Genomic DNA, 23,951 nt, shown 5'->3' with positions numbered 1-23,951 from the left:
AAAGTCAGTGGTCAGTGAGAGTGTCTACCTCTATATAACTCTATATAACATTAGAATAACCCAAATAAACATAAAGTCAGTGGTCAGTGAGAGTGTCTACCTCTATAAAACTCTATGTAACAGAATAAACTCAAATAAACATAAGGTCAGTGGTCAAATAGTGTCTACCTTTATATAACTCTATATAACATTAGAATAACCCAAATAAACATAAAGTCATTGGTCAGTGAGAGTGTCTACCTGTAAATCCCTTTATAACATTAGAATAAATCAAATAAACATAAAGTCAGTGAGAGTGTCTATCTGTAATTAACCCTATATAACATTAGAATAAACCCAAATAAACATAAGGTCAGTGGTCAATGAGAGTGTCTACCTCTATATAACCCTATATAACGTTAGAATAAACCCAAATAAACATAAGGTCAGTGGTCAGTGAGTGTGTCTACCTCTATATAACCCTATATAACATTAGAATAAACTCAAATAAACATAAAGTCAGTGGTCAGTGAGTGTGTCTACCTCTATATAACCCTATAAAACATTAGAATAAACCCAAATAAACATAAGGTCAGTGGTCAGTGAGAGTGTCTACCTGTAAAACCCTATATAACATTAGAATAAATCAAATAAACATAAAGTCAGTGGTCAGTGAGAGTGTCTATCTGTAATTAACTCTATATAACATTAGAATAAATCAAATAAACATAAAGTCAGTGGTCAGTGAGAGTGTCTACCTCTATATAACCCTGTATAACATTAGAATAAACCCAAATAAACATAAAGTCAGTGGTCAGTGAGAGTGTCTACCTCTATATAAATCCATATAACATTAGAATAAACCCAAATAAACATATAATCTATGTCTATATATCATTAGAATTAACGGGTTAATGCTAGTCCACAGGATGTATGTTTTATGCAAGTGTGTGTGTGTGTGTGTGAGAGAGAGAAAGATTAACACAACTGCATGGATAAGACTCACTGGCATTCTCTCTGAGTGCCCATGGAGCCGTCTGTACAGTAGAAGAACTTCCCTTTGAAGAGCTGCACTGCTATCACAGCAAAGATGAACATGAAGAGCTTATACACGATGAGGATGTTGAAGACGTTCTTCAGTGACGTCACCACACAGTCGAACACAGCCTGTACGCGCACACACACACACAAACACACACAGACACACACAGACAAAAAACATTTATTCTGACATCCAGTCAGAACTACACACCGAATTATATCACATTATATTATTTTTGGTGAACTTCTAATCCAAACATTTCTATCTTCAGCAAAAGGAAGAGTCTTCTGAAACATTATCTCTGGATCCCTACTGAGAACCAGTCAAATCCCCTGCTGTTAAATTCCAGGCCTGAAAATCATGCCCTTTTATAAAAGTATGAAAAATTGCCAAAACACAGAACTGAGCGCAACTGAGCTAAGGGACGACCAGTGGCTGAGGAAAAAACCTGGTACCTTCAGCTTGGGAAGCCGTTTGATGGTCTTCAGAGGCCGGAGAACTCTCAGGACTCTCAGCGATTTAATAGTTTTGATGTCTCTGCCTTTGTTGTTTCTGTGATTAATCACATCTGCATTAGTCTGATTTGAAAAGGATGTTAACACACACATAACACACACTCAACTTGCAGACATAATACTCACCCACTAGAAAAAACAACAAAAAAACAAGCAGCACAAAGAAAGGATGTAATAGAGTTATAACCTAGAGGGTACATTCAACGACATCTCCTGGCCTGGGATCCTGTATTAATCTGTGGCAGGAGAACTAATATATAAGTTAATATATAGGTTTTGCTTCACTTGAGAGGTTGGAAAAATGCCACTATAAATCATCATGAAAAGTGTCTTTTAAAATGGATAATTGTTTGATTGGAAGATTTGGAGATGTGTCCACTCCAGACCAGCAGGGGGCAGTAACCCGCCAAAATTAACATTAAAAACAATCATAAAAAGTTTCATTTAAAATGGATAATTGCTTGATTGGAAGATTTGGAGATGTGTCCACTCTGGTTTATAACTCTAGAATCTGGAATTTACCACAGAACGTAACTAGAACCTTAAACACAGGCTAAAAATACCAGGCCACTGTACTTTACACTACTCAGTTAAATGAGAACTGATGAACACTGACAACCAAAGTAACTGACCAAACACCACACAACCTGTACGCCCACAAAAAGTTACTGACATGAATATTGCATGTATGTCAACAATATGAGGAATGAGAAATGTCTGCCTTTACCCCATAACATTCCTGGCAGCCACAAAGACATAGTCCACAGAGATAACAGAGAAAGAGAGGCAGGAAGAGAGGGACAGCAGATGAACATTTACAGTAAGACTGAGATTAATAACAGAGGAACTGCAGCTCCACATAACAGGTTATTCAGACTACTTTTCTCAAAAGGAGAAGTCAACAGTTTCTATCCCCAAATTTCTGCAAAATTAAACGATTAAGATGCAAATAATGGTCCTAAACACACAGTTCTAGACAATCTAATCCAGACAATCCAGTTTTAGACCCATTTGGTCTAAAACACCCATCAAGGCAAAATACACCATATGGACAAAAGTTTTGGGACACCTGCTGAAATTAAGGATATTAAAAAGATTTATTCCTGTTTTTGGTGGAGTAACCACCTCTACTGTTCAGGGAACTGAATTTTGGAGGAACATTGCTGTGAGGATTTCGTTGGATGATAACCACTCCATCACATCCCCAACTTTCCAAACTCCTCCCAAAAGTTTTGGATGAAGCACCATCCATCATTCCAAAGAACACAGTTCTTCCACTGCTCCACAGCTCAATGCTGGGGGGAGGGCTTTATAACCCTCTAGCCTATGTCTGGCATTAGGCAGGATGCTGCCAATAGGTTCATGTTTATATACTCTAGGGAGTCCTATTTTATTGGCAGTATGTATCTACAGAGACTAGAAAAGCATACCATTTGCAGATCTGTGTGTCAGCAATAGGTGCAACTTAAAGTAGCTAAATACATTCATTAGGGGTGTCCCCAAACATTTGGACATATAGTGTATTTCAATAAAAACAGATTAATTCACTACTATTTTACCGTTACCAGCATTATATAAAACTCAGAAAAGATTTACAGGTTGACCAGTCATCTTGGATAGTAGATGCAATGCCTCCCTGTCCTATCACCACTACAAAGAGTCAGAGTCTACTCTAAATCACCACTCTGACTCCATGACTAAATGCATGCATTTTTTATGATGGACTTCATTTCTCTATTAAAACAACAACAATTTGCTTAATTTATTGTATTGCATGGATTAAGCATTCGTTTAAATAAAAATGAACAATGTTGTGATGTCATCTTAACAATGATTAATGTAATTGTCAATATTTTGCTTTCTCATAACCTCTGAAAAAGTGCCTAATAGAATTAACCTGGCACTTAATATTTACACTGGAAGTCAGCTAGTAGCTACAGTAGGCTATTAACAGTGTGTATAGTTATGTAACTCTGAACAATTGCATTATAAGAGAGGAACACTTCCAATACAGCACCAGAAAACAGTGTATCAAAGTAGAGTTATGAAATAACTTATTTTTGGAAAGAGAAACTTACCTAAAGCCCCTCATCCTCCCAATCTATTGAACTATAAGGCCCATTTCTAGCTTGTTCATGTATTCACCACAACCTCTTCGCAACCCACCACCACCTCGTCACCTCCCTTTAACTCAGTCTTGTCTCTCAGTCCTAGCCACACTTATCAAAGAGGGGTTTGGCCTTCTAGCAAAAGCAGAAGCCACCTGAACTCCAGCCCATAGTTCTCAAAGTTCTCCCCCTAACTCACAGTATTCTCCCACATTATATGCATCTGACTCTTTCCCAGGCTTCTCTGTTGGCAGGCTGTTGGCTGATACCAATAGAAACCTGATGAATTACAGAAATATAAAATTAGCTGCTTTTAAATTGAAGCTTTTCACTTACCATCAACTCCTATTAGTAGATAGAATTAGTCTATCATGCTCAAACTACTCAAACACTCAACAATCCCACAGGATGCAACACACAGCTAACACTTCCACATCACACAGTGGGAGTGTGTGCTAATTTAGGCTAGATCTGTTACAGCATCAGTAAAGACCTTTTCCCCTCCAATATCCATTACTACCTTATAGCTTCACCTTTCCATGGTAATATGCCATCTTTAACTGTCAAAAAGTCAACCGATCAAACCGATCAACACATCTGATGTCTGGGTACCTCCTGTCAGAGTAAAGTAAGTGGAAAGGGTGAGGGCCTTTTTTTCTAAAGTCATAATTGTAGAGTTTGAAATTGAAAAGTTTATTCATTACGGAAAAACTGGATCAGTTTATGCCCTCACAGTCAAAACTCTTGTGGTAACTCTCATGCGGCTACTTTCACTGACTGTAATTCCAGTAGGCCATAAACTCCAGATGACCTGTATCTGTCAGCAGGAGCCCTGGTACATTTCGTGTCCAGGGACGAATTCAGTGTTAATGCAGTAATTATGGCACTACACCTGTAGGTAACAGGGCATTAGGGAGACACTCACGTGAGAGCAAAAGCAATGAGAGCTCCAACCACCACTATGAAATCCAGAATGTTCCACAAGTCCCGGAAGTATGAGCCATCGTGCAGAATTAAGCCCTGGTCGATCATCTGTACATGTATAAAAGTCAATCGTTCATTACTAAGATTTCAGGACAGAGCCATGTTTAAATACTTAACATGGAAAGTCTCTGCAGTTCTGGAAGAAGCAGTACCTTTATAATCATTTCAAACGTGAAAACTCCGGTGAAAACATAGTCAAAGTAACGGAGAACCTGCAAGAGAAGGAAACAAGATACATAATATAATATATAATAATACAGAAACATGACCAGATGCAGGCATTCAGTTAATACAAACACAGGTGCTACATATAGTGAGGACATGGATAAACCTTTTTTTTAAGAGACTTCGGGGGCATTTTTTACAGTGTTACACAGAGTTTTGTAACACTGTATACGTTGAATTTGGTACGTGGACTGCATCTCCCTATACTTGACATAGATTTGTTTGTAGAAAGGTGTGCATGGGGCATCGATGTGTTGTCAATTCGGCGAGCTGATTTCTAGATGTTGTGCCTAATTCTGTCTCCCAGCCAGACTCCAACTCTCCAGATTACCCAGGTTTTTCTTTCATTTCTGTTTATAAATAAGGGTTAACCTACAGTTACAGTAGATACAGTAATCGTGAGAGGAATCTGTGGGGCCCACACTACACACAACTGCAAATTAACTACCAATGTTTAACCATGACAGTGTAGAATACAGGTTTAGTGTTATTTTTTACAGTAAATATTCTCACAATATTGATGCAGAGCTTCAGTAAAAAAAAAAAAATCTACAGACAGAGCAGTAGTGGGTCACGTTAACAGAGCATGTTAAGCCCTTTATTACAAACAATAAAGACATGTATATTCTTATTATTATATTTTTCTTCTGTTTATGAATCTGTATATGTATGGGAGGCATCTTTACTCTTTACTTTGCTTTGCTATTGTTTGCTTTTTACTATACTCCTGTAATACCTGACTTTCCCTCTAGGATTAATAATGTTATCTATTTATCTATCTATCTATCTATCTCTCTCTCTCTCTCTCTCTCTCTCTATATATATATATATATATATATATATATATATATATATATATGTCTTTCTATCCATCCATCCATTCATCTGTGTGATCCAACAGAAAAATGGTCAGTCTGGCAGTCTTAGACACTGTAAGTGGCTGTCAAAGCCACTGTAAAATGTATATTTTTAAAATGGATCCCCTATCCTATTTATTGTTTAGTGCAATTTTCCTTTAGTTTAATACTGTAAATAATCTGTGTTCTGTGTTTTTGTTACTTGTCATATGTGTTGCTCTCACCAAGACAAATTCCTTGTATGTGTAACATACTTGGTGAAATAAAGAGATTCTGATCCTGATTCTGATTCTGATAAAACTAACATGCAAGTCTTCATCCTCCCAGCACTGGTAACACTGTGCAACTGCAAGAGACCTACACAGCTAGTTCAAAGCTCAAAGCTTTTTTTTTTTGCCACATACACAGTTCAACTAGCAGTAAAATGCTTTGATAAATGTCTGCTCACAACAGGACAGAATATATTGGGTGGGACAAATGGAATGGAAAACAGAATTGAGGAGTTACGAAAAAGTAGAAGATGTAAAATCTCTGTGAGCAGCACAGCAGTCAGTTTTCAGGAGGCCTGATACAAAAGGAAAAGCAGCAACGATCCCATTGTTCTGAGTCAGCTTTATCCAGACTAAACACAAATGATGAAAGCCATGGCAACAACTGAGATGAAATGGGAAGCTGGAAGCTGCTGCTGAAAGAGAAGTGTCCTTACATTAGAACATGAGCCTGTTCTTGTCAGTCCCTTTCAGATCAACCTACAGTCTTTTTATGAGTCTCTCTCATTCTCTCACCTGGGTCAAAGTTTAGATTTATAGCCAATACTCAAATAATCCAGTCAAAAGTAACGACTTACGACAGATGAGCACCTTGCGGCCTGAGCATTCAGCAGAGGGTTCTTCGAACAATGCCATAGAAGAACCTCTTTTGTAAAAGATGTGAGTGTGAAGACAAATGGTTCCTCTAAGGAATCGCTCAAAGAACCCTTGGTAGCATCTTAATTTTTATTGGACTTTAACCATTTGCTAATGCTTCCCGATTCTATTTAAAATAGACATAAAATTGACATTGTAGAAACCTAGTGAACTAGTAAAGCAGTAGTAAACAAGCCCCTGTTATGAGCACCATTAGCTTTAGTTGAGACGGACAGTACTGTGTACAAGCCTTAACATTAAACATTGCTAAAGCGTTTGCTAGCACCAATATCTCTGAGGTTGGCATAACCTCAAAGTAAGCTTTTAGGCAGTAAAGGTAAAGTACCTTTTGATGTTAAATCTGTACATTTTGGTCAGTTATGGATGCTTTCCAACAGGTGAAAGGGGTAACTGTAACAGGTAGCTTTGTCTTGCCCATGTGTTTTCCCTTTCTGGTCCCTGTGTCTCAGTTCTGCCTTGCCATGTGCACATTAGCACATGGCTCTGTTTGTATTGTCTGTTTGTCTGTCCTTGCCTCCTCCCTAGTCTCCGCCTTTATCCCCACCTTGTCATTTGTCTCCCAGGTGTTCTCCATTGCAGCCCTGCTCCTTTGTTAACTCTTCTCAGGTGTTCCTCGTTTGTCTCAGTGTATATGTAGCTGCAGTTGTACTTGGTTCTTGTTGGTTCTTGTGTTTGTGAGTGCATGTCTTTTGTGTTTCTCACTGCCTTCATGGTTGGTCTCCAGTCAGTTTAGTATTTCTAAAAATCATTACCCAGCACTTACATCCTCCTCAACTCAGTTGCTCATCCTCCATTAGGGTGCTGTAAATGACTTGGGTACATCTAAATTATTATACTTTATGTATTTTTCTGTGTTTTCTGTAAAGCTCTTTGAATTACCACTGTGTATAAAAGACAATATACAAATAAACTGCCTAAAGCTCTCATTGAGAAAGGCCAGTATTCCCAGTTCTCACCCAACATCTAATTTATCTAATCAGTCCTTCATTAAAGTGAATCACGTGAGCTGCTGGGTGCTGGAACTGAACAAATCCATACAGTGTCTGGAGTTCACAGAGAAAATCATCACAGTTAACAAAACTGTATTTTTCTAACCAACGTCTCAAAAACTCTGTCAGAGAGTTTTACAGGCCAACGTTCACCTATTGCTGACTTCTGCACTGCACCGTACAACGTCTCTAAAGTTGTAAACACTGCTTACCTAAAGATTGAATCTTGTGAACTGGTATATACTGTAGGGCATATGCAGTAGACAATATGCAGCACAGTTTTGGATGTGATGGGAGCAGATCTCAAGATGTTTGATATCCAGACTAGTAGATCATACCGGACTGATGAAAATGTAAAATAAACATCTCATGTACCTCCACAGATGGAAGGCATTATAAGGTTAAACATTCTTCTTACCCGATTGCGCTCAGAGTTGGTGCACACAGGGTCCTCAGCGGCCAGTGCGATGCTGCTAGCCACAATCACGAGAAGGATGGTCATCTCAAAATACCTCAGGGTCACTACGTAGTGGCATATTCTTCTGATCCTACAGTTTGAAGACACACATGGAAATCATGCAGTGAAATCTGAGACCTCTACACTCACCAGATCTTTCTTGTTTTAAGTCCACTCTTTTTAAGAACCACTTCTGTTTGGTACCCTCAAAAACCTGACGGTTTAATAAAGATCCATATTTGTAAATTCAAAGACTGTAAAACCACCACATGATGCAGAGGCGTTAGGAAGAACCCATAAAGTAGAATAAAACCATTACTCTACATGTTCTACCAGAATCTCCACACTCACAAATCAATTATTTACACATGGTTCTTTGGGGAACCAAAAGTGGTTCTTCTATGAACTAATGAACAAATTCTTTAAAAGTTGGAATCAGGTTAATCAAAACCATGCAAACTTACGGGTTTTTGCTTTTGAAAATGAACATGCTGTCTGGTGGAACAGTTGGCACAGTTTTTGTTGGCTCATCGTCATCCTCATCATCCTCATCATCATCATCATCATCATCATCATCGTCATCACGTCTCTCCATCTTGTCTAATTGACCTGCTTCCACGTCCTTGAAACTGACTACGGTATGACAGGGTTAAGCCACAAAAAAACAATTAGACAATACTGTAAACTATACTGTAAATATCCAGGATTTATTAGTGGCCATAAAGACAATAAGCAATACTTATTTATGTGTGCATCTCACTCATATGATGCAGATATCATTAGGAAACAAGATGAACACTGGATAATGAAGATTATCACAGGAGTGGCAATGGTAGTGGCAGTTAAATGCAAAAGGCCTAGACTGGCACCTTCGCTGCCTTTCAAATTACCAGTCATTGGTGTCAACTCCAACAGAGGCTGTGCCGACATCTCTCGGATAATGCTAGTTTCTGTCAGTGATTCCCCCTGGTTTAAATAGCTGGCATTGTTCTCATTGTCAATGGCTTCCCCTGAGAGGTAATTCAGCTCCGCTGTATTGTCTGCTCGGTGCTGTGGGCAGGACAGGGGTTCTCCCTCATCACCCAGCCCAGTGCAAGTACAAGGCAGGCCAGACTCTCGCTCTGCTGGGTCAGGAGGCTGCAGGACTGCCGCAACATCGCAGGTACCGCCCCTGAAACAAAGCAGCGTGGGTGTGAAAACGTCGCTGTGAGACAGAGTGGATAAAAGCAAAAGGCATGACCTGCTGCGCTGGTGGGTTACCTGTTACAACAGGCCTCAAATTATGTCTGCACACATACAGGGGGCTTTCTATAAATAATCTCAAACAATGCACATGCAAATATGCTTACACTGAGCTCCCAATGCAATACACTGAGCTCCCAATGCAATTCAGCATGAGGCAGCTAAGTCTCTGTGTGTGGGAAATGCAAAGCTGCGAGTTTGCTGGACAATTTGCAACAACCATCCGACCCTGGCCCTTTGTTCAGTTTCTGACCACAGATCAAATGTAGGTTTTTCATATTTACATTTACATTTAAGGCATTTAGCAGACGCACTTATCCAGAGCAACTTACAAAAGTGCTTTGCTATTTACCCAAGAAAAACCTCAGCTACTTTGATTAGGCTAGAAATTCAAAGATCCTCTAAGTTTAGACACTACTAAACACAAGTCAGTAAGGGGACCACTCTGCTATTCGCCAAAGTACTCTCGGAAGAGGAGGGTCTTCAGTCTGGGTTTGAAGACAGCGAGTGACTCGGCCATTCGGACACCCAGAGAAAGTTTGTTTCACCCCTTCGGTGCAGGACAGAAATAAGCCTGGACGAATGCAGCAGTGGAGTGACATGGCTGAATTTAGGGACACTGAAGACGACCCGTGCCGCTGCATTCTGGATGAGTTGCAAAGGTCTGATGGTGCGCAGAGGGAGACCAGCCAGAAGAGAGTTGCAGTAGTCAAGTCTGGAAGTGACGAGAGACTGAACAAGCACCTGGGTGGCCTCTCTAGAGAGGAAGGGTCGAATTCACCAGATGTTGTACAGAAGAAATCTGCATGACAGAGTTACGTTTGCAACCTGGCTTTAGAACGATAACTGATCATCCATGACTACACCAAGGCTTCAGCTTTTTTACAGATGGTGTTATCACAAAGCAGCTTTACAGGAATCAGTAATCAGTAAGAACATAAAAACCTAAACCACCAGTGAGCAAGCCAAAGGCGACAGTGGCAAAGAAAAACTCCCTCAGAACTGACTGAGGCAAGGAGGAGAACTCTAGAAATTTGGGTTGGAGTTCTGGGGGGCTTTGAGCTGATGGGACCCGAAGCCAGACCCCCCTTGCTAGGCAGAGCATAGATAAAATTAGACCATTGGGAGGAGCAGGGGCAGAGGAGGGGTGCGAATTTTCATCATGGGGAGGAGAGGGGAGAGGAGCAGCTATATAGTGCATAGTAATGAAGAGGAGAATGTGGGGAGCGGTCCTTCTCCCAAACTTTAATTTATTACATAACTCCATTATGAGACCCTGTGGTCAGAAACTGGCCAGTAGTAAAAGTGATAGAGCAGGGTATATGGATATTTGAGCTTTATTTGAGTATAATTAAGATGAAACATTTAGCTTTTGCCACAATCAATGTTAAAGTACATTTATCTACCATCAGAAAGATGGTACTGCAAAGTACAGGCTTAGAGTGGCTTAGTGGTCTAATCTGTTTCCACTATGGCCTGGGGTCACAAGTTTGACTCCTGAGCCATGCCGCTTTGCCATCTGCAGCCGGAGTCTGAGATGACACAATTGGCTGTGCTCTCTCCTTCATCGCTCTAAAGGGGGGTTAGCTGGGACAGGCGTCTGTTAGCTGATGCAGTGGAGCTGGAGATCTGGTGCTTCCCTCTGAGCATGTGGGTTGTCTGGGGATACCGCAATGACAGCAGTTCAAAAAGAGGTGATGGCTGGCTTCACATGTATTGTAATGCGTTAAATTCTTACCCTCCTAGTGTTGGGAGCACTGCTAGTGCTAGGGGAAGCTATGAAAGGGTAGGTTACTTGGTAGTAGAAATTTGACAAACTAATTACCCCTAGAGAAAGACCAAACTGAAGAAAGACCACATTTCTCCAATTGTATGTGCTTAGTTATATTATCACCAACTCTCAGTATTGTCCAAGTGAAGCTCAAATGTCCAGATGTTTAAAAATGTCAAAAAAGATGAGGGTTTTTATGGGGTGTCCTATTTTTTCCAATGACTGTACATAGCAGTGGGAATCCCTCCAAGCCCACAGGAGATTTGTTATTTTCTGGCAATTACAGAAAGGAACACATATGTAAATGCACACATTCATAAATATGGGCCATCTGGACTGTCCTTGATGCCTGGACTAGGAACCACTGCTCCAGACTAGGATAGTTTCAAGTAAGTATGTCTTGCCCCAACATGGCAAAACACATTGCCGCTTTCGGGGGAGTTAATAACAGAAACTTGTCAGAATAGTAGGTCAGTTTCCAGGCCTGAAGCAGGTGATTACTTTCCCTGCACATTTTAGAGTGTTCCCTGCTTCCAACAAACCTGATTCACCTGATCAGGTGATAAACAGGCCTTTCTTGAGTTAAAGTGGCTGTGTTATAGCAGGAAAGATTAGAATGTACAGGGCAGCAGGAACCCAAAGACTAGGACTGGGAACCTGTGGTCTAGTTGACTTAAGAAGCACTAAGACCAGCCTGCTCAGCATTGTTTACTAGACAAGATTACCTTTGCTGTTCCTCATCAAGCTCTGTTTGCTGGTTGGTCTCACTCTCATCCATGATCATGCTTTTCCTGGACTGCGAGGCCTCCGCGTCATCACCTCCTTCTGTGAACTGTTCCTCTCCACTTCCGCAGGGCTGAGAGTTGTCTGTGTTTCTGGAGTCTGTTCTGGACTCCCTGTGCCTGTGCCTCCGATGCCTCCCTCCTTGAACGACCCCTACAGCCGCAGCCGCCCGAAACTTTCGGGCCACCCGGTGCCTTCTCTCTGTGTTGGCACGGTGAGGTGCAGGCCTTTCCTCCATCCCAGAACCCATGAGGGGCAGCGGCTCAGACTCCGGGGGTTCTGGGAGGGGGATCGAGATTGCCAAGGGTGGTTCCGGCAAGGGCATGACCACTGACATGGGCGATTCAGGCAGGTGTGCCGGGCTGGTCTCGGGAGACATGGAGGTTATCGCGTGTGGCTGATGGTGGCCGCTGACTGGGGTGTCCAGAGGGTCTTCGGTCGGGCTGCCAAACAGAACCTCGCGACTGGCCATCTGGCGGCGCTTGCGCAGCTGGTTGGCCCGTTGCTCCCACACAGACATCTTCATCTTGTTGCGTCTCTCGCGTCGATTGGCGAAAGCATTGACCGGTTGTTCCTCACAGGCCACTTTCCCAGGTGCTTCCTCCTCTGCCTCGGCAGGTGTCGGGCGGCCCCTGTGGATGGCCCTCTTCCTGTACAAGTACGGCCTGCGCCTCCTTCTGCTCACGCAAAACAGAACCCGTCACAAAAAACAACAGCAACAAACACCAGGTCCTCACATCTACAGTAGCATTCACGAAGGGGTGTGTTTTGATCAAATCTGAGAAATTAGGGGTTTCAAATAATGGTTATTGGTTTAAGGTTGAGAAATTCACAAGAGCAGAAAAAAGAGCATTCAAGGACGGGAAAAAGGGGGTTAAATTAAAAAAGACCCTAGAAAGAAATCTCGAAGTAAATGAAAATAGAAAAGCAGAAAACGGGTTACATGTGTGTTGAATAGCGAAGTAAATGAGACAAAAGATGAAGGTGAGTGATGAAGGTGGAACAGGTAAAAAGGGGTATAGAGAGAGACGGCGTTACTCACATTTATACGAATTCTTTTGTTGTCCATGTGATCAAATGAATGATTGGTTGGAAATAAGCCATTAGTGTATTTGTACAGCAGACAGACAAAACAATTAAGTTGACAAAGACCAAAACGGCATCACTAAAGATGGCCAAACAGATAGAAAGCCTAATTTGTAGGTGTGACCTATAGTTTTCCCCCCATACCATCTTCAAATCCCAAGGCAATTCATGTTTTTTATTTAACAGCATTTATTACAATGCCAATGCCAATGTCATAAATAAACCAGCAACAGTGGCCTGCTATTCTACACCAATAATGTAACATTAGCATAGCATCTCTATGAAGAAACCAGGTGTGTTTGTGTACCTCCTCAGCAGATGGTACTACCTCAGGTTGTCTGTGCAGCTTTCATTCGGGCCATGCGCACATTTGTGTGTCTTAACCAACTGTTTTCCTATTGGATTTTGGCTTCTGGGCGGACTTGGATCTCTGAAAAGCCCAATGATACAGCCAGACTGCGGGACGTAATCCAAGCCAGAAGCCAAAATCCAATAGGATCTCTTTTGAAGAAACGGTGCCTAAATGTCACTGCACTTTCACTCACACAGCGTGCACTTTCTTCTGCAGATTCTCACTGTTTTTGGCGCACTGCCTTGACCTCTATATTGCTTTCAAATGCCACACTCCAGTGAGTAATTCTCTATGGTAGTGGCCTTCATTCTCCACCCTGTGGAACCCCTGCAGTGCTTAGGTCAGTATTTGACTTAGTATTCTAATCCACCTGATTCAAGTAGCAGGTAATTTTAAAGCCTTTTGTGAGTCAAATCAGGCATTCTGGAGTGAGGAACACCCCAAGCTATATATTTAGAAGGCAACTCCACAGATTTTCCTCAAGATTCAATCGATGCTATATAAACAAAGTCATTCAGGGTGGTATTGGTGGAAAATGGTTCAATGTAGAGATAAATACAGCCCCTAGGAGATGCAATACTGCAATGCAGACATTTTATCTACTGCCCAAAACAGTACTGAGGTGCACTTTCTGAGTACATTTTATATATTATATATTTTTGGGGGTTATTTTGCCTTATAACTTCATGCATGTATCTCTCCACGTTGAATCGATATGCATGTACACTGATCAGCCATGACATTAACACCACTGACAGGTGAAGTGAAGAACACTGATGATCTTCATCTACAGTGGCATCTGTCGAGGGGTGGATACGTTACTCAATCAAGTGCTCATCTCTGAAAAGTGACATGTTTTACAACAAACCACTCTGAATAACTCAGAGCCATTTAAATCTAAAGACAATTCGCGAAATTCTACTTTAACCCCCTAAAAAGCCTATGGACGTTCGTCTGGCCGAGTGTTATTACAAACTTCTATTACCAAAGAATAGCCCCACCAGTTTGTACAGAAGTCCCTGTAGTAACTGCATTATCCACCTTAGTGTGTAATATATAAGCCTTGGAGTGTTAAGGGGTTAAGTAATCCTTCAGGATTAAGGATCCTTCAGGATCAGCTGTGCTGAGCGAGCCACTATGGGAGCCACTATGGGAACTTTGGTTCTTGTTTGCAGAAAGCTTCCAATGGCCTCTGCAAATTTTGTGAATGTCTCCTGCCATCTGCTGTGAGCTGAATATATTGAGCAAACCCCACTGCAGGACATCTTTTATAAGACAAGCAGGTAGTCAATGAGTAATCTGTGTAGTCAGCTGTTACACCAGAAAGGCAGGCAAATGGGTTTAGAATGAGGGTTGCTATCACAATAGCAGAAATGGCAGTGGACCTACAGTCAGGGAAGCTTAAGCGAAGCCTGGTGGTTTAGCATCAGTGATGATTTGGTCTTTGTCACCACACAACCATAAACCGACAAGACAGTACAATGAAAGCATCATCATATTCTGACCATAAGGCCTTTAGGTTTCGGTAAACACATCAGGCCAGGTTTGGACTGTGAGAATCAGTCAGTATCGGTCTTTGGGTTTCGTTAGACTAGATGTACATTGATTCTTCCCTATAGAACTGCTTAGTTTTCTATGAAACCACTTCAGTGTCAGGTTTGTTTGCTTTCCTGATTCCTCCCTAAGCTCTGATTTAATCTACAACACAAGCTAAGCTGTAATTAATGCAGTAAGGTGTTTTAGGGTGTAGAGGAATGCTAGAGTTATAGCTGTTCTGTCCGATTGTAGCAAGCTTCAAGGGAAGGAAGGAAACAGGCATGCGAGAGAGCAGGCAGACAAGACATGCAAGATTTGGTTGGGCAATCAGGCTTGGCAGGCCAGAAGGGGTGGGCTACCTTTAGGTAAGTGGGAATGTGTCCCAAATAGATTTTTCAAAAGCTGTTTAAGGCACATCTGTGCAGTTCCAGAAGAAATGCCTGAAGCTCAGCTAAATTCATCTAACAGTGTAAAGGAATGGTTTGGATTAAAAAGAAAATCTAGATAACATGTCCATGTAGGGCCTGTATGGGTAGCCCAACTGGGAACCAGAAAGTGTTGTCATCAGGTTCCATGTTGGCCCCACATTTGTATGTCCACCAGGGTCAGTGATTGGACCAGGAGTAGTTAAACATGGGCCCCATCTGGGTTGTACACTGCAAACCGGGCCTAGATGGGACCCATGTGAGATTAAGGTGGGCGTGTACAAACCCACGCAGAGCCCATGCACCTGGAACCCACCTAGCCCACGTTCCACCCATGTGAGCCCCACATGAACATTAGCTGGAAAGATTTTTAAGACACCTTTAGATGTAGTTAATCAGCTGGAAAGATTTTTAAGACACCTTTAGATGTAGTTAATCAGCTACGTCTGCTGATCAAAATTTGCCATTTCAAAGGTTTAGTGCTTTATCTGACTAGAAGCTGACTCTACAAGTCAATAGTCACCCAAATCCTTTCTGATCACCCCCAGCAGTTCGGGGTGCACGTGAACCGTATATTAGTCGGCAAAGTTGCTATAACCGTGTGGAGGACAGTTTTACTGCTGCTGTGACTTTTTACAGTAATGATTTCTTCAATCTGGACGCAGAGATGCAGTGAAAACCCACAGACTGAGCAGCTGACGGTCAGAGGAACGGAGCTATGAGAACCATACACCGAGCATGGCCTCACATCTGCAGCTCCATCAGTCTGGTGTGTGAATGGAGAGCAGAGTTCTGTTAGTGGGAGGAGTGGGAGTCTCATATGGAGACGGTTTGAATGGAAACAGGGTAGTATGTCCAGTAGGTCGACCTCAGAACCACCGACTCCACTTCTAACTTTTACTGGGGAACGGAATCAAGGAAAACCAGAGCGCGAGAGAGAGAGAGAGAGAGACAACCGCTACAACACACACATAGACTGTGTCAAAATAAAAGTTCCAAATACAAACAAACAAACGGGCCATGTCAAGATAAAAGTCACCGATACAAGCAAACACACAGAATGTGTCAAAATGAAATTTACCAATACAAGCAAACACATAGAATGTGTAAAACTAAAAGTCACTAATACAGGAGAAAAAGCAGATAAATAAAATTTACGAATAAAAGTTACGAATGCAAACAAACCAACAGATCATGTAAAATAAGTCACAAATACAAGCAAACAAACATACCATAAAAAAGTTACAAACACAAGCGAACAAATAGACCATGTTAAAGTAAAAATCACTAATACAAGTGAAAAGGAGACCATGCCAAAATAAAAGTTACTACTTCAAACAAACAAACAGATCATGTCAAATAAAGGTCAAAGGACAAATACAAGCAAACAAACATACTGTTATTAAAAAAAAGTTATTAATACAAGCAAACAAACTGACTTTGTCAAAATAAAAGTCACCAATACATACAAACAAACAGACTATGTCAAAATAAAAGTCACTAATACAAATAAAGCAGAAACACAAAATATTGTCAAACTGCAAGTCTCTCAAGTTTGTCTTCCGTGTTTTCTGTTTTGCTGATCTGCAAAAATTATCAGATTTTTTACCCAAAAGCCATGATGCAGTCTAATCCATGGGTTTTGTGATTCATTACCCCACTAATAGAAACTTATGTATTTACAGAGATGGTTTGGGTGACTATTGATTGCTTGTGTTTGTTAGCAGCTTTAGCCTCATAGCTCCTGTTCAAACTGTAGAGACACACTTTGGACCAAACATGTCTTCACAACATTTGGGGTACGTTTGTGTAAAATTGATATTCAGCAGAATTGATTTTTGACTGAGATTCTTTAATACACTAAGTCACAGCAATAAAACGGTCTGGACCTTGTCACAATTCTAACGTCATGGTGACACTAGGTACGGAAATCAACTTATCTGTTAATATCTGCTATAAAACATCTAAAAAATCTATTATAAGAGACCCTTTAGGGTCCAGCGACCAGCTAAATTTGTTTGTATAAAAAAAGTTGAATTGGCTTGGCTTGGCTTTTCTCCAGTGGTCTCCCTGGATGCAGAACAAACCCACTCTGGGTTATAAGTATGTTATTTTCCTGTATTTAGTGTCTGTGACTGACATTCTTGCTTTTATATTTGTCACTTAGCAGACCTTTGTCAAGAGCAGACCTAAGACTCACTCCAAAAATGACAGACAAATGGTACATTAATAAATGGCGCTAGGCTGTATGCGGTGGGTGGCACCAACGTTTTGATTGAGAGGACACCTGAAGCACAAGGAAGCTTTTGGTAACAGTGAACCCTCTCATCACCATCATCATCCTAATATTCATCAGTTTGCAATTCCTAACAGGTTTAATTGCATGCACCTCAGATTCCTCATCAGCTGAAATAGATGCAGAACAGTGTGCATAAACTTACGGACAGGACTGGCAACACTTACTCTGAAAGGCCGAACTCACGGCCCTTGTATCGCTGATTAAAAAACTGCTCTTCTTCCTCCTCATCCTTACAAGAAACACACAAACACATCACTATTACTTGTTCCATCAGATCATTTGGAATGATAGAAACCCACTTGCATTATATCAGAACAGATATATGCACAGCTTTTTACCTGTACCTTAGTCAGTTCCTGTGCATTGGCAAGATTATCCACAGCGATGGCCAAGAAGACGTTCAGTAGTGTGTCTGTTCAAACCACTGTCAAGAATTCTGTTATTCAAAAAATATGAATGCCATCCCTGATATTTTGAGTTAGAATATAACAAAAATCACACAATTTTACTAACGAATGACTGTGTATAATCATTTCTTATTATTATAAGAGCAAACTGCAATAGCCATTTATTTGCAGCTTCACTTTTTATATTTACAGTACATCAGGATTTCTCTTTAAACTCTTTAAACCCTGAAGGCCTGGATTTGAGTCCATATGGCAATTCCTCACCTTCAAATTACATACATTACATATTAGCATCATAACAGTCACTAAATATTCCATAGTAGCTTCTGAGTAATTCATAGTATCTACTGAGTAATTCATAGTAGATACTGGATAATTTATAGTAGATACTGAATAATGTATAGAAGATACTGAACAGTTTATAGCAGATACAGAATAATTTATAGAAGTTATTGATTAACGTATAGCAGTTACTGAATAATTCATAGTAGTTATTAAATAATTTATAGTTACAGAGTAATTTGTAGTGGTTACTAAATATTTAATAGTAGATACTAAATAATTAATAGTAGATACTGAATAATGTATAATAGATACTGAATAATTAATAGTACACACTGAATCACCCATAGAATATATAACTATATAATAATAATATATATATATAACAATACACTTGATTCATTTTGTTTGAAGTCTGTTTGAAGGATACAGTTCCCAAACAGCGTTAGCACAATGAAGTAAATAGAGGACCACATGCCATACTGGACCCCTCCCTGTGAACGAATCCCGTTATACATCACCTCATTCCAGTCTTCCCCCGTAAGAATCTGCAGTTAAGCACAAACCACATGCAAATACACACGGGTTTATAAATTAAAAAGTGAAAGTAGTATGAAGTAATACAATCATCCCAGCACTCTGAATTAATTTTACTCAAACCTGAAAGACGGTCATGATTGCAGCTGGGAATGTGTCAAAGTTAGCAGGAGTGTAGTCTTTAAAGATGAACCTGAAACATGAATAATAAAACAATGTGATCATACCGGAAGCAAAGTCAAATTCTACCAAAATAACAATATTCAAACCCAGCCAGATCTTCAGAGCAGAGATATTCTGTTTCAAGGTTCAGACTCCTTGGGATTGGAGCATTTTTCTACTGGAATAAATTCAGAATAAAGTTGGAAAGCTGGATTTTTTTAATGTATTTTGCCTGGATCCTAAATATGCACTTTAGAAGGTTTCACAAGGTTTCATAAAAAAAATCTAAAGTGAATACATTTTAGTGAACAGTAACAAAGCAAATCCTTTAAAAGAGGAAAAATTAAAAGAAATGAGTGCATTTACCTGCCACCGAAGAGCTGCATCCCGAGCAGGGCAAAAACAACAATGAAGAGGAAGAGCAGGAAGAGGAGGCTGATGATGGACTTCATGGAGCTCATCAGAGACACTACCAAGTTCCTCAAAGATGCCCAGTATCTGGAAAAAAGTCACATAGTTGCATAATTGCAAAGTCACAAGAAAAAAGATCAATTAAAAAGTTTTTACTACACTATGAACAATAACAAACAATCAACAACTCTTAACAATAACGGTGTTATTAATGGTTGTTTGAAGATGAAGTATGAAGAATAGAAGAACTATATAAAAAGCATCTTTGTAACACTTTCACATCCAGTGAAAGTTTTTTAGACCCTTAAATTATTCTTTAAATTCAAACATGTCTGTTGTAAATATGTTTTTTTTTTTTAACCAAAAGTGATTATTTTATGGAGTCACTCATAGAGCCCTTTGAAGTACCTTCATTTTTAAAAGTATACTTTGTTGCATCTCTCTCTCTCTCTCTCTCTCTCTCTCTGTATTAAATCCACATATTCTCAAATATTCAGATTTGGTATCAGCAGCCACACACTTACCTTGTTATCTTAAAGATTCTTAACAGTCTTAGAGCTCTAAGGACACTGATACCGAACGACATTCCAGGTCTAAAGAATCCCCAAACCACTTCGAAAATACTGCCAACTATCACCTGAGCAAAAGACACAAAAGGAATGAACAAACAATCAATGAAATGGAGCATACATGTCTTTAATGGTAAGCCTGAAATTAAACCGACTTTACAACTGACTTTAAAGCAGCGTTATGCAAGAATTGGCACATCTGGCTTCTGGGCCTGAAGAAAGGTGCAGTAGGTAAGTGTAATTCATGCTTAAAGGACATGCTTTTCACATGCATTTCTGGACAAGCTGAGAGATACAGAACCGTCATTGAAAGAGAAGGAAGCATGTGGACTGAAGCTGAGGATTTTACATTAATATGACTCAGGTCATGCTGTGTTTCGCAGGTCTCGTTTTTCAAACATTTTTCTCCTTGCTTAACCAAAGTTATAAAGTGCAGTTTCTGGCATGCTAAGCCCGGAGTATCAACAACAGCGTCGCTATTCTCCTTTTTACAGGTCAGAAGAGCATCGACATGTTTTTGAAGCTGCTATATTAAGGTACAAATTCTACATAATGCTGCTTTAAATCTAGCGGTACGCATCAATAAAGAAATAAAATGCCTATAAGACCAGCTGTAAAACCTTGAGCCTTGTAGCACCTGTTACTTTTGGCTACATCTTGGACAATGAACAGTTGCCATTTTAAATGAGATTCACAATCCACTCTTGTCTCAAGGACAAAATGATCCAGATATTTTAAAAACGCTCTGTAGTGCTAAAGGTCAGACCTACCCCACAGTCAAAGCAGTTGAAGGAGGAGTGGAAGTAGAGGCGGAAGCCGAGGCCGTACATCTTCAGAAACATCTCAGCAAGAAACAGTCCCAGAAACACGAACTCTGCATAGTCTGTCAGGGTTCGAGAACATTTTCACCGTCACTTTTATGAGCTAAACATACCTTTTGTCAATGCTCAGAGATAGCGTGCTAAGTAATCACAAGAATTAGGGCAAATCTTTCCTGTACATGAGAGGCACTGGTGGGTTTTCTATCTGTCAGATAATGAGGGTGTTGTATAGGTACATCTGTGTTCACCAAGGTATGAGAACTGTAATCCAGTACTTTCAAGAAATATTTGGAGGAAATCCTAAAGTAACTTGATTGATCACCTACCCCTATGGGTATCAAATTGGGGGGGGGGGGGGGGTAAGATGATTCTAAGGGCCTGTGACTGACATGAGCCCCAAAAATGTATGAATTGAGCATTATAATAAGAGTTGTGGGGCCCAGTGTAGTGGCAGTGCCCTGGCAGCGCCTCTGCCTACCCCATCAGTCAGTGTCCACTGGACTACCACCAATCACCAATCTCATCTCAGCAAACACATGCTAAAATCATTATGTATTGGTCTCACTAAATGTATCAGTAAGCTATGTTAACTAGTTACAATAATTGGGAAAAGAGGAGAATGTTTTGGGGCACCATATAACTCACATCCACCGGCTTCCAAAGGAGAGGATCTGCATCTGTGGTTAAAGGTGCTAAATTTAACTACATTTCAAACATCCACCCAAACGTCCATACGTCTGCTCCTACCATTTTGTGGAGGAGAATCCAACACCAGAACATCCTTACCCAGAGAAAAATGGCTTGGTCTTGAAGCTCTGGGGAACTGGATGCGTCAGGTGCTTGTGAGGCTCCTAGCTAGCTAGAATAGCTGTTAGGCTAATGTCGTACTTGATAGCCTCACAAACACCCTGACGTGTCCGCTATACTGGAGCTTTACCAGAGATTCCATTCCACAAAATGGTGAGAGCAGATGTATGGACGTTTGGGTGGATGTCTTCAATTGAATGCCTTTAACCATAGATGCAGGTCCTCTTCTTTGGATATGGTGTTCCACAGCTCCTTTTTGTGCTGTGTTGGAAAGCTAGATTGGTCTATTCTAAATAACTCTAAATAACCCTTTATAACGTGAATTACCCTGTTGGGTTGTTGAGTTAGCACATCTAGCCTCTTCATGATCAATGTCCACAGCAGTAGCCTACTTCAGACTGCATTCACTTTGAACACAGTACAACCATAAACCATTTGTTAAAGTGGCTCTGCTTACTTAAAACAGCTGCCCCACCATTCAGCTTAGCGGAGGAGTGAAAATTGAACATTTGGATGTATTCTGAGAGGCGTTTCTGGGCATCTATTTACAGAGGATGAGATTGGTGACAGCCCAAGTACAGTGTTACATGTTAGCAATGTTGGCCTAGCAAACAAAAGAAGCACACTTCCGATTTCAAACATGTCCTGGCTGATCATCTGCATCTAGGGAAGTTGATCAATCATGTTTTGCTAATTTGGACCATAATTTGCCTTCAGCTTATGATGATACCCAGGGGGGGTTTCGTACCCGGGCATGGCAAGCTGCCACTGCTGGGCCCTTGAGCAAGGTCCTTAGCCACCTTTGCTCCCCAGGCACCACAGCGATGGCTGTGCACTGCTCTCTCGGCATGTGTGTTCACTGTTACTCTCTGTGTGTTTGTTTTTTGAGTGTGTGTGTATGTGTGTGTGTTCATTGCATGGATGGGTTAAAGGCGGAGGCCAAATTCCATGTGTATCCAACACAAATAGTGAATATGGGTGTCTCGTCTTGATGATTTGGGAGAAGACTGTAAAAGAGAAGGGAGAACTCTAAGGGATTTTGGGCTGGAGTTTGCCTCCCACCTTTGATTTGTGGAGTGAGGAATTATAGATGACAGGGTTAAAAGGGAGGTGACTCATAGATTTGACAAGCAGAAGGGAACAGGTGGAGAAAACCATGCATTTGTAAAAATTACTGTCCTCAAATCTGGCAGAACTAATGTTACAGTCGAGTAGCTAATCAGTTTTCCATGACAATCACTGGATATCTGAATATCAAAGACATGCTAAGGTCAGGAACGGAGCATCTCTTTGATATCACACTCCCTTTCAAGTCCTGCATTTATCCAACCACATTCTGGTCCTCATTTATATTCTGGACTTATGTTTGCATTACTTGATGATTCATGACAGTGGGAGTCTCATTTTATACATCAGTTAGCAGCAGCTAATTCTCCATTTCTGATATGGAAACTGATACGATTCCAGGATGAAAAATAAGAAAGTAAGCGGAAACGGCATCAGTGTGAGCAAACCGAGCCCCTGAAACTGTCCCTGGCTCTTACACTGAAGGATGGTTAGCCATTCAGGCTGGTTGTGGTGGACGATGGCCACGCAGATGGTGTTGAGGCCCACCAGGCTGAGCACTATCCAGTAGAAGCTGTCCGTCTTGACCATGCGACGGATGGAGAAGCGCAACATGCGCTCTTTGCGCCGCAGGTAGGCAGCCGGACCCCGTCTGGCACTGCGGATGCTTGGTGGAGGACGGGGACCACCTAGGACAAGAGCACAAAGATGCACAGTCAGACCCAGACTTACCCGAACATGTGAAATAACTCGAGTGGGACACCATAACATTTCACACTAATTGGCTTAGTAACGAACTGGTTAAAATAAAAGCTTCTATTCTTCTTGGAAGGTGTTACACTGGATGTTGAAACATTGCTGCGAAGATTTGACTGCATTCAGCCACAAAAGAATTAGTGAGGTCAGGTATTAATGCTGGTTCTTCACTCCAACTCATCCAAGGTGGAATAACAATATATTATGAGATAATTAAGCAATAATAAACAAGAGGGAGTGCTACAACGTGAGATTCGGCCGAGTGCCGAAGGTCAGTACACCAGTGCCAATATCTCAAGTTCTAGCACGGACCTAGAGTGTACTATTGCCATGATACCACAGTCCCGTTACTGCTGTTTACTGCACAAGTCTGTTTTCGGTAGCGCCATTTTTAAATATCCAGCTGTAAAAACGACAAGTGCATACTTCGCAAACTCTCAAACACAGAGCTAAAATGATACAGACAGAAATGATAAATATACGATTAGGTATTATTACAAGATCATTTGAGAGCAATTAAAGTTTTTTTCTGATTGGAAATGCCCAGGTGTGCATCAC

The 23,951-nt window shown here is 40.8% G+C and overlaps 1 protein-coding gene across 2 annotated transcripts in view; it reads right to left on the bottom strand.

Moving 5' to 3' along the window:
- The window catches only part of cacna1eb (calcium channel, voltage-dependent, R type, alpha 1E subunit b), an 89,992-nt gene that overhangs the window by 28,384 nt on the left and 37,657 nt on the right, over positions 1-23,951 (bottom strand). Inside the window, exons 11-26 of one of the 2 annotated variants that reach the window (XM_072687279.1) lie at positions 23,117-23,326; positions 20,715-20,827; positions 19,900-20,012; positions 19,331-19,462; positions 18,926-18,995; positions 18,696-18,813; positions 17,915-17,988; positions 17,741-17,805; positions 11,821-12,555; positions 8,973-9,253; positions 8,547-8,715; positions 8,044-8,173; positions 4,781-4,840; positions 4,570-4,676; positions 1,477-1,573; positions 986-1,146 (exon numbers count right to left, since the gene is read on the bottom strand). In XM_072687279.1, coding sequence (XP_072543380.1) covers positions 986-1,146; positions 1,477-1,573; positions 4,570-4,676; positions 4,781-4,840; positions 8,044-8,173; positions 8,547-8,715; positions 8,973-9,253; positions 11,821-12,555; positions 17,741-17,805; positions 17,915-17,988; positions 18,696-18,813; positions 18,926-18,995; positions 19,331-19,462; positions 19,900-20,012; positions 20,715-20,827; positions 23,117-23,326 — 2,635 coding nt within the window. The remainder of the gene's footprint in view (positions 1-985; positions 1,147-1,476; positions 1,574-4,569; positions 4,677-4,780; positions 4,841-8,043; positions 8,174-8,546; positions 8,716-8,972; positions 9,254-11,820; positions 12,556-17,740; positions 17,806-17,914; positions 17,989-18,695; positions 18,814-18,925; positions 18,996-19,330; positions 19,463-19,899; positions 20,013-20,714; positions 20,828-23,116; positions 23,327-23,951) is intronic. The other variant, XM_072687280.1, reaches the window with a different exon arrangement.

This window comes from Salminus brasiliensis, chromosome 9 (assembly GCF_030463535.1).
Source record: "Salminus brasiliensis chromosome 9, fSalBra1.hap2, whole genome shotgun sequence".
Classification (NCBI taxonomy): domain Eukaryota; kingdom Metazoa; phylum Chordata; class Actinopteri; order Characiformes; family Bryconidae; genus Salminus; species Salminus brasiliensis.
Note: the sequence above shows the minus strand (reverse complement) of the source record. Positions and strands in the feature narration are given on the sequence as shown.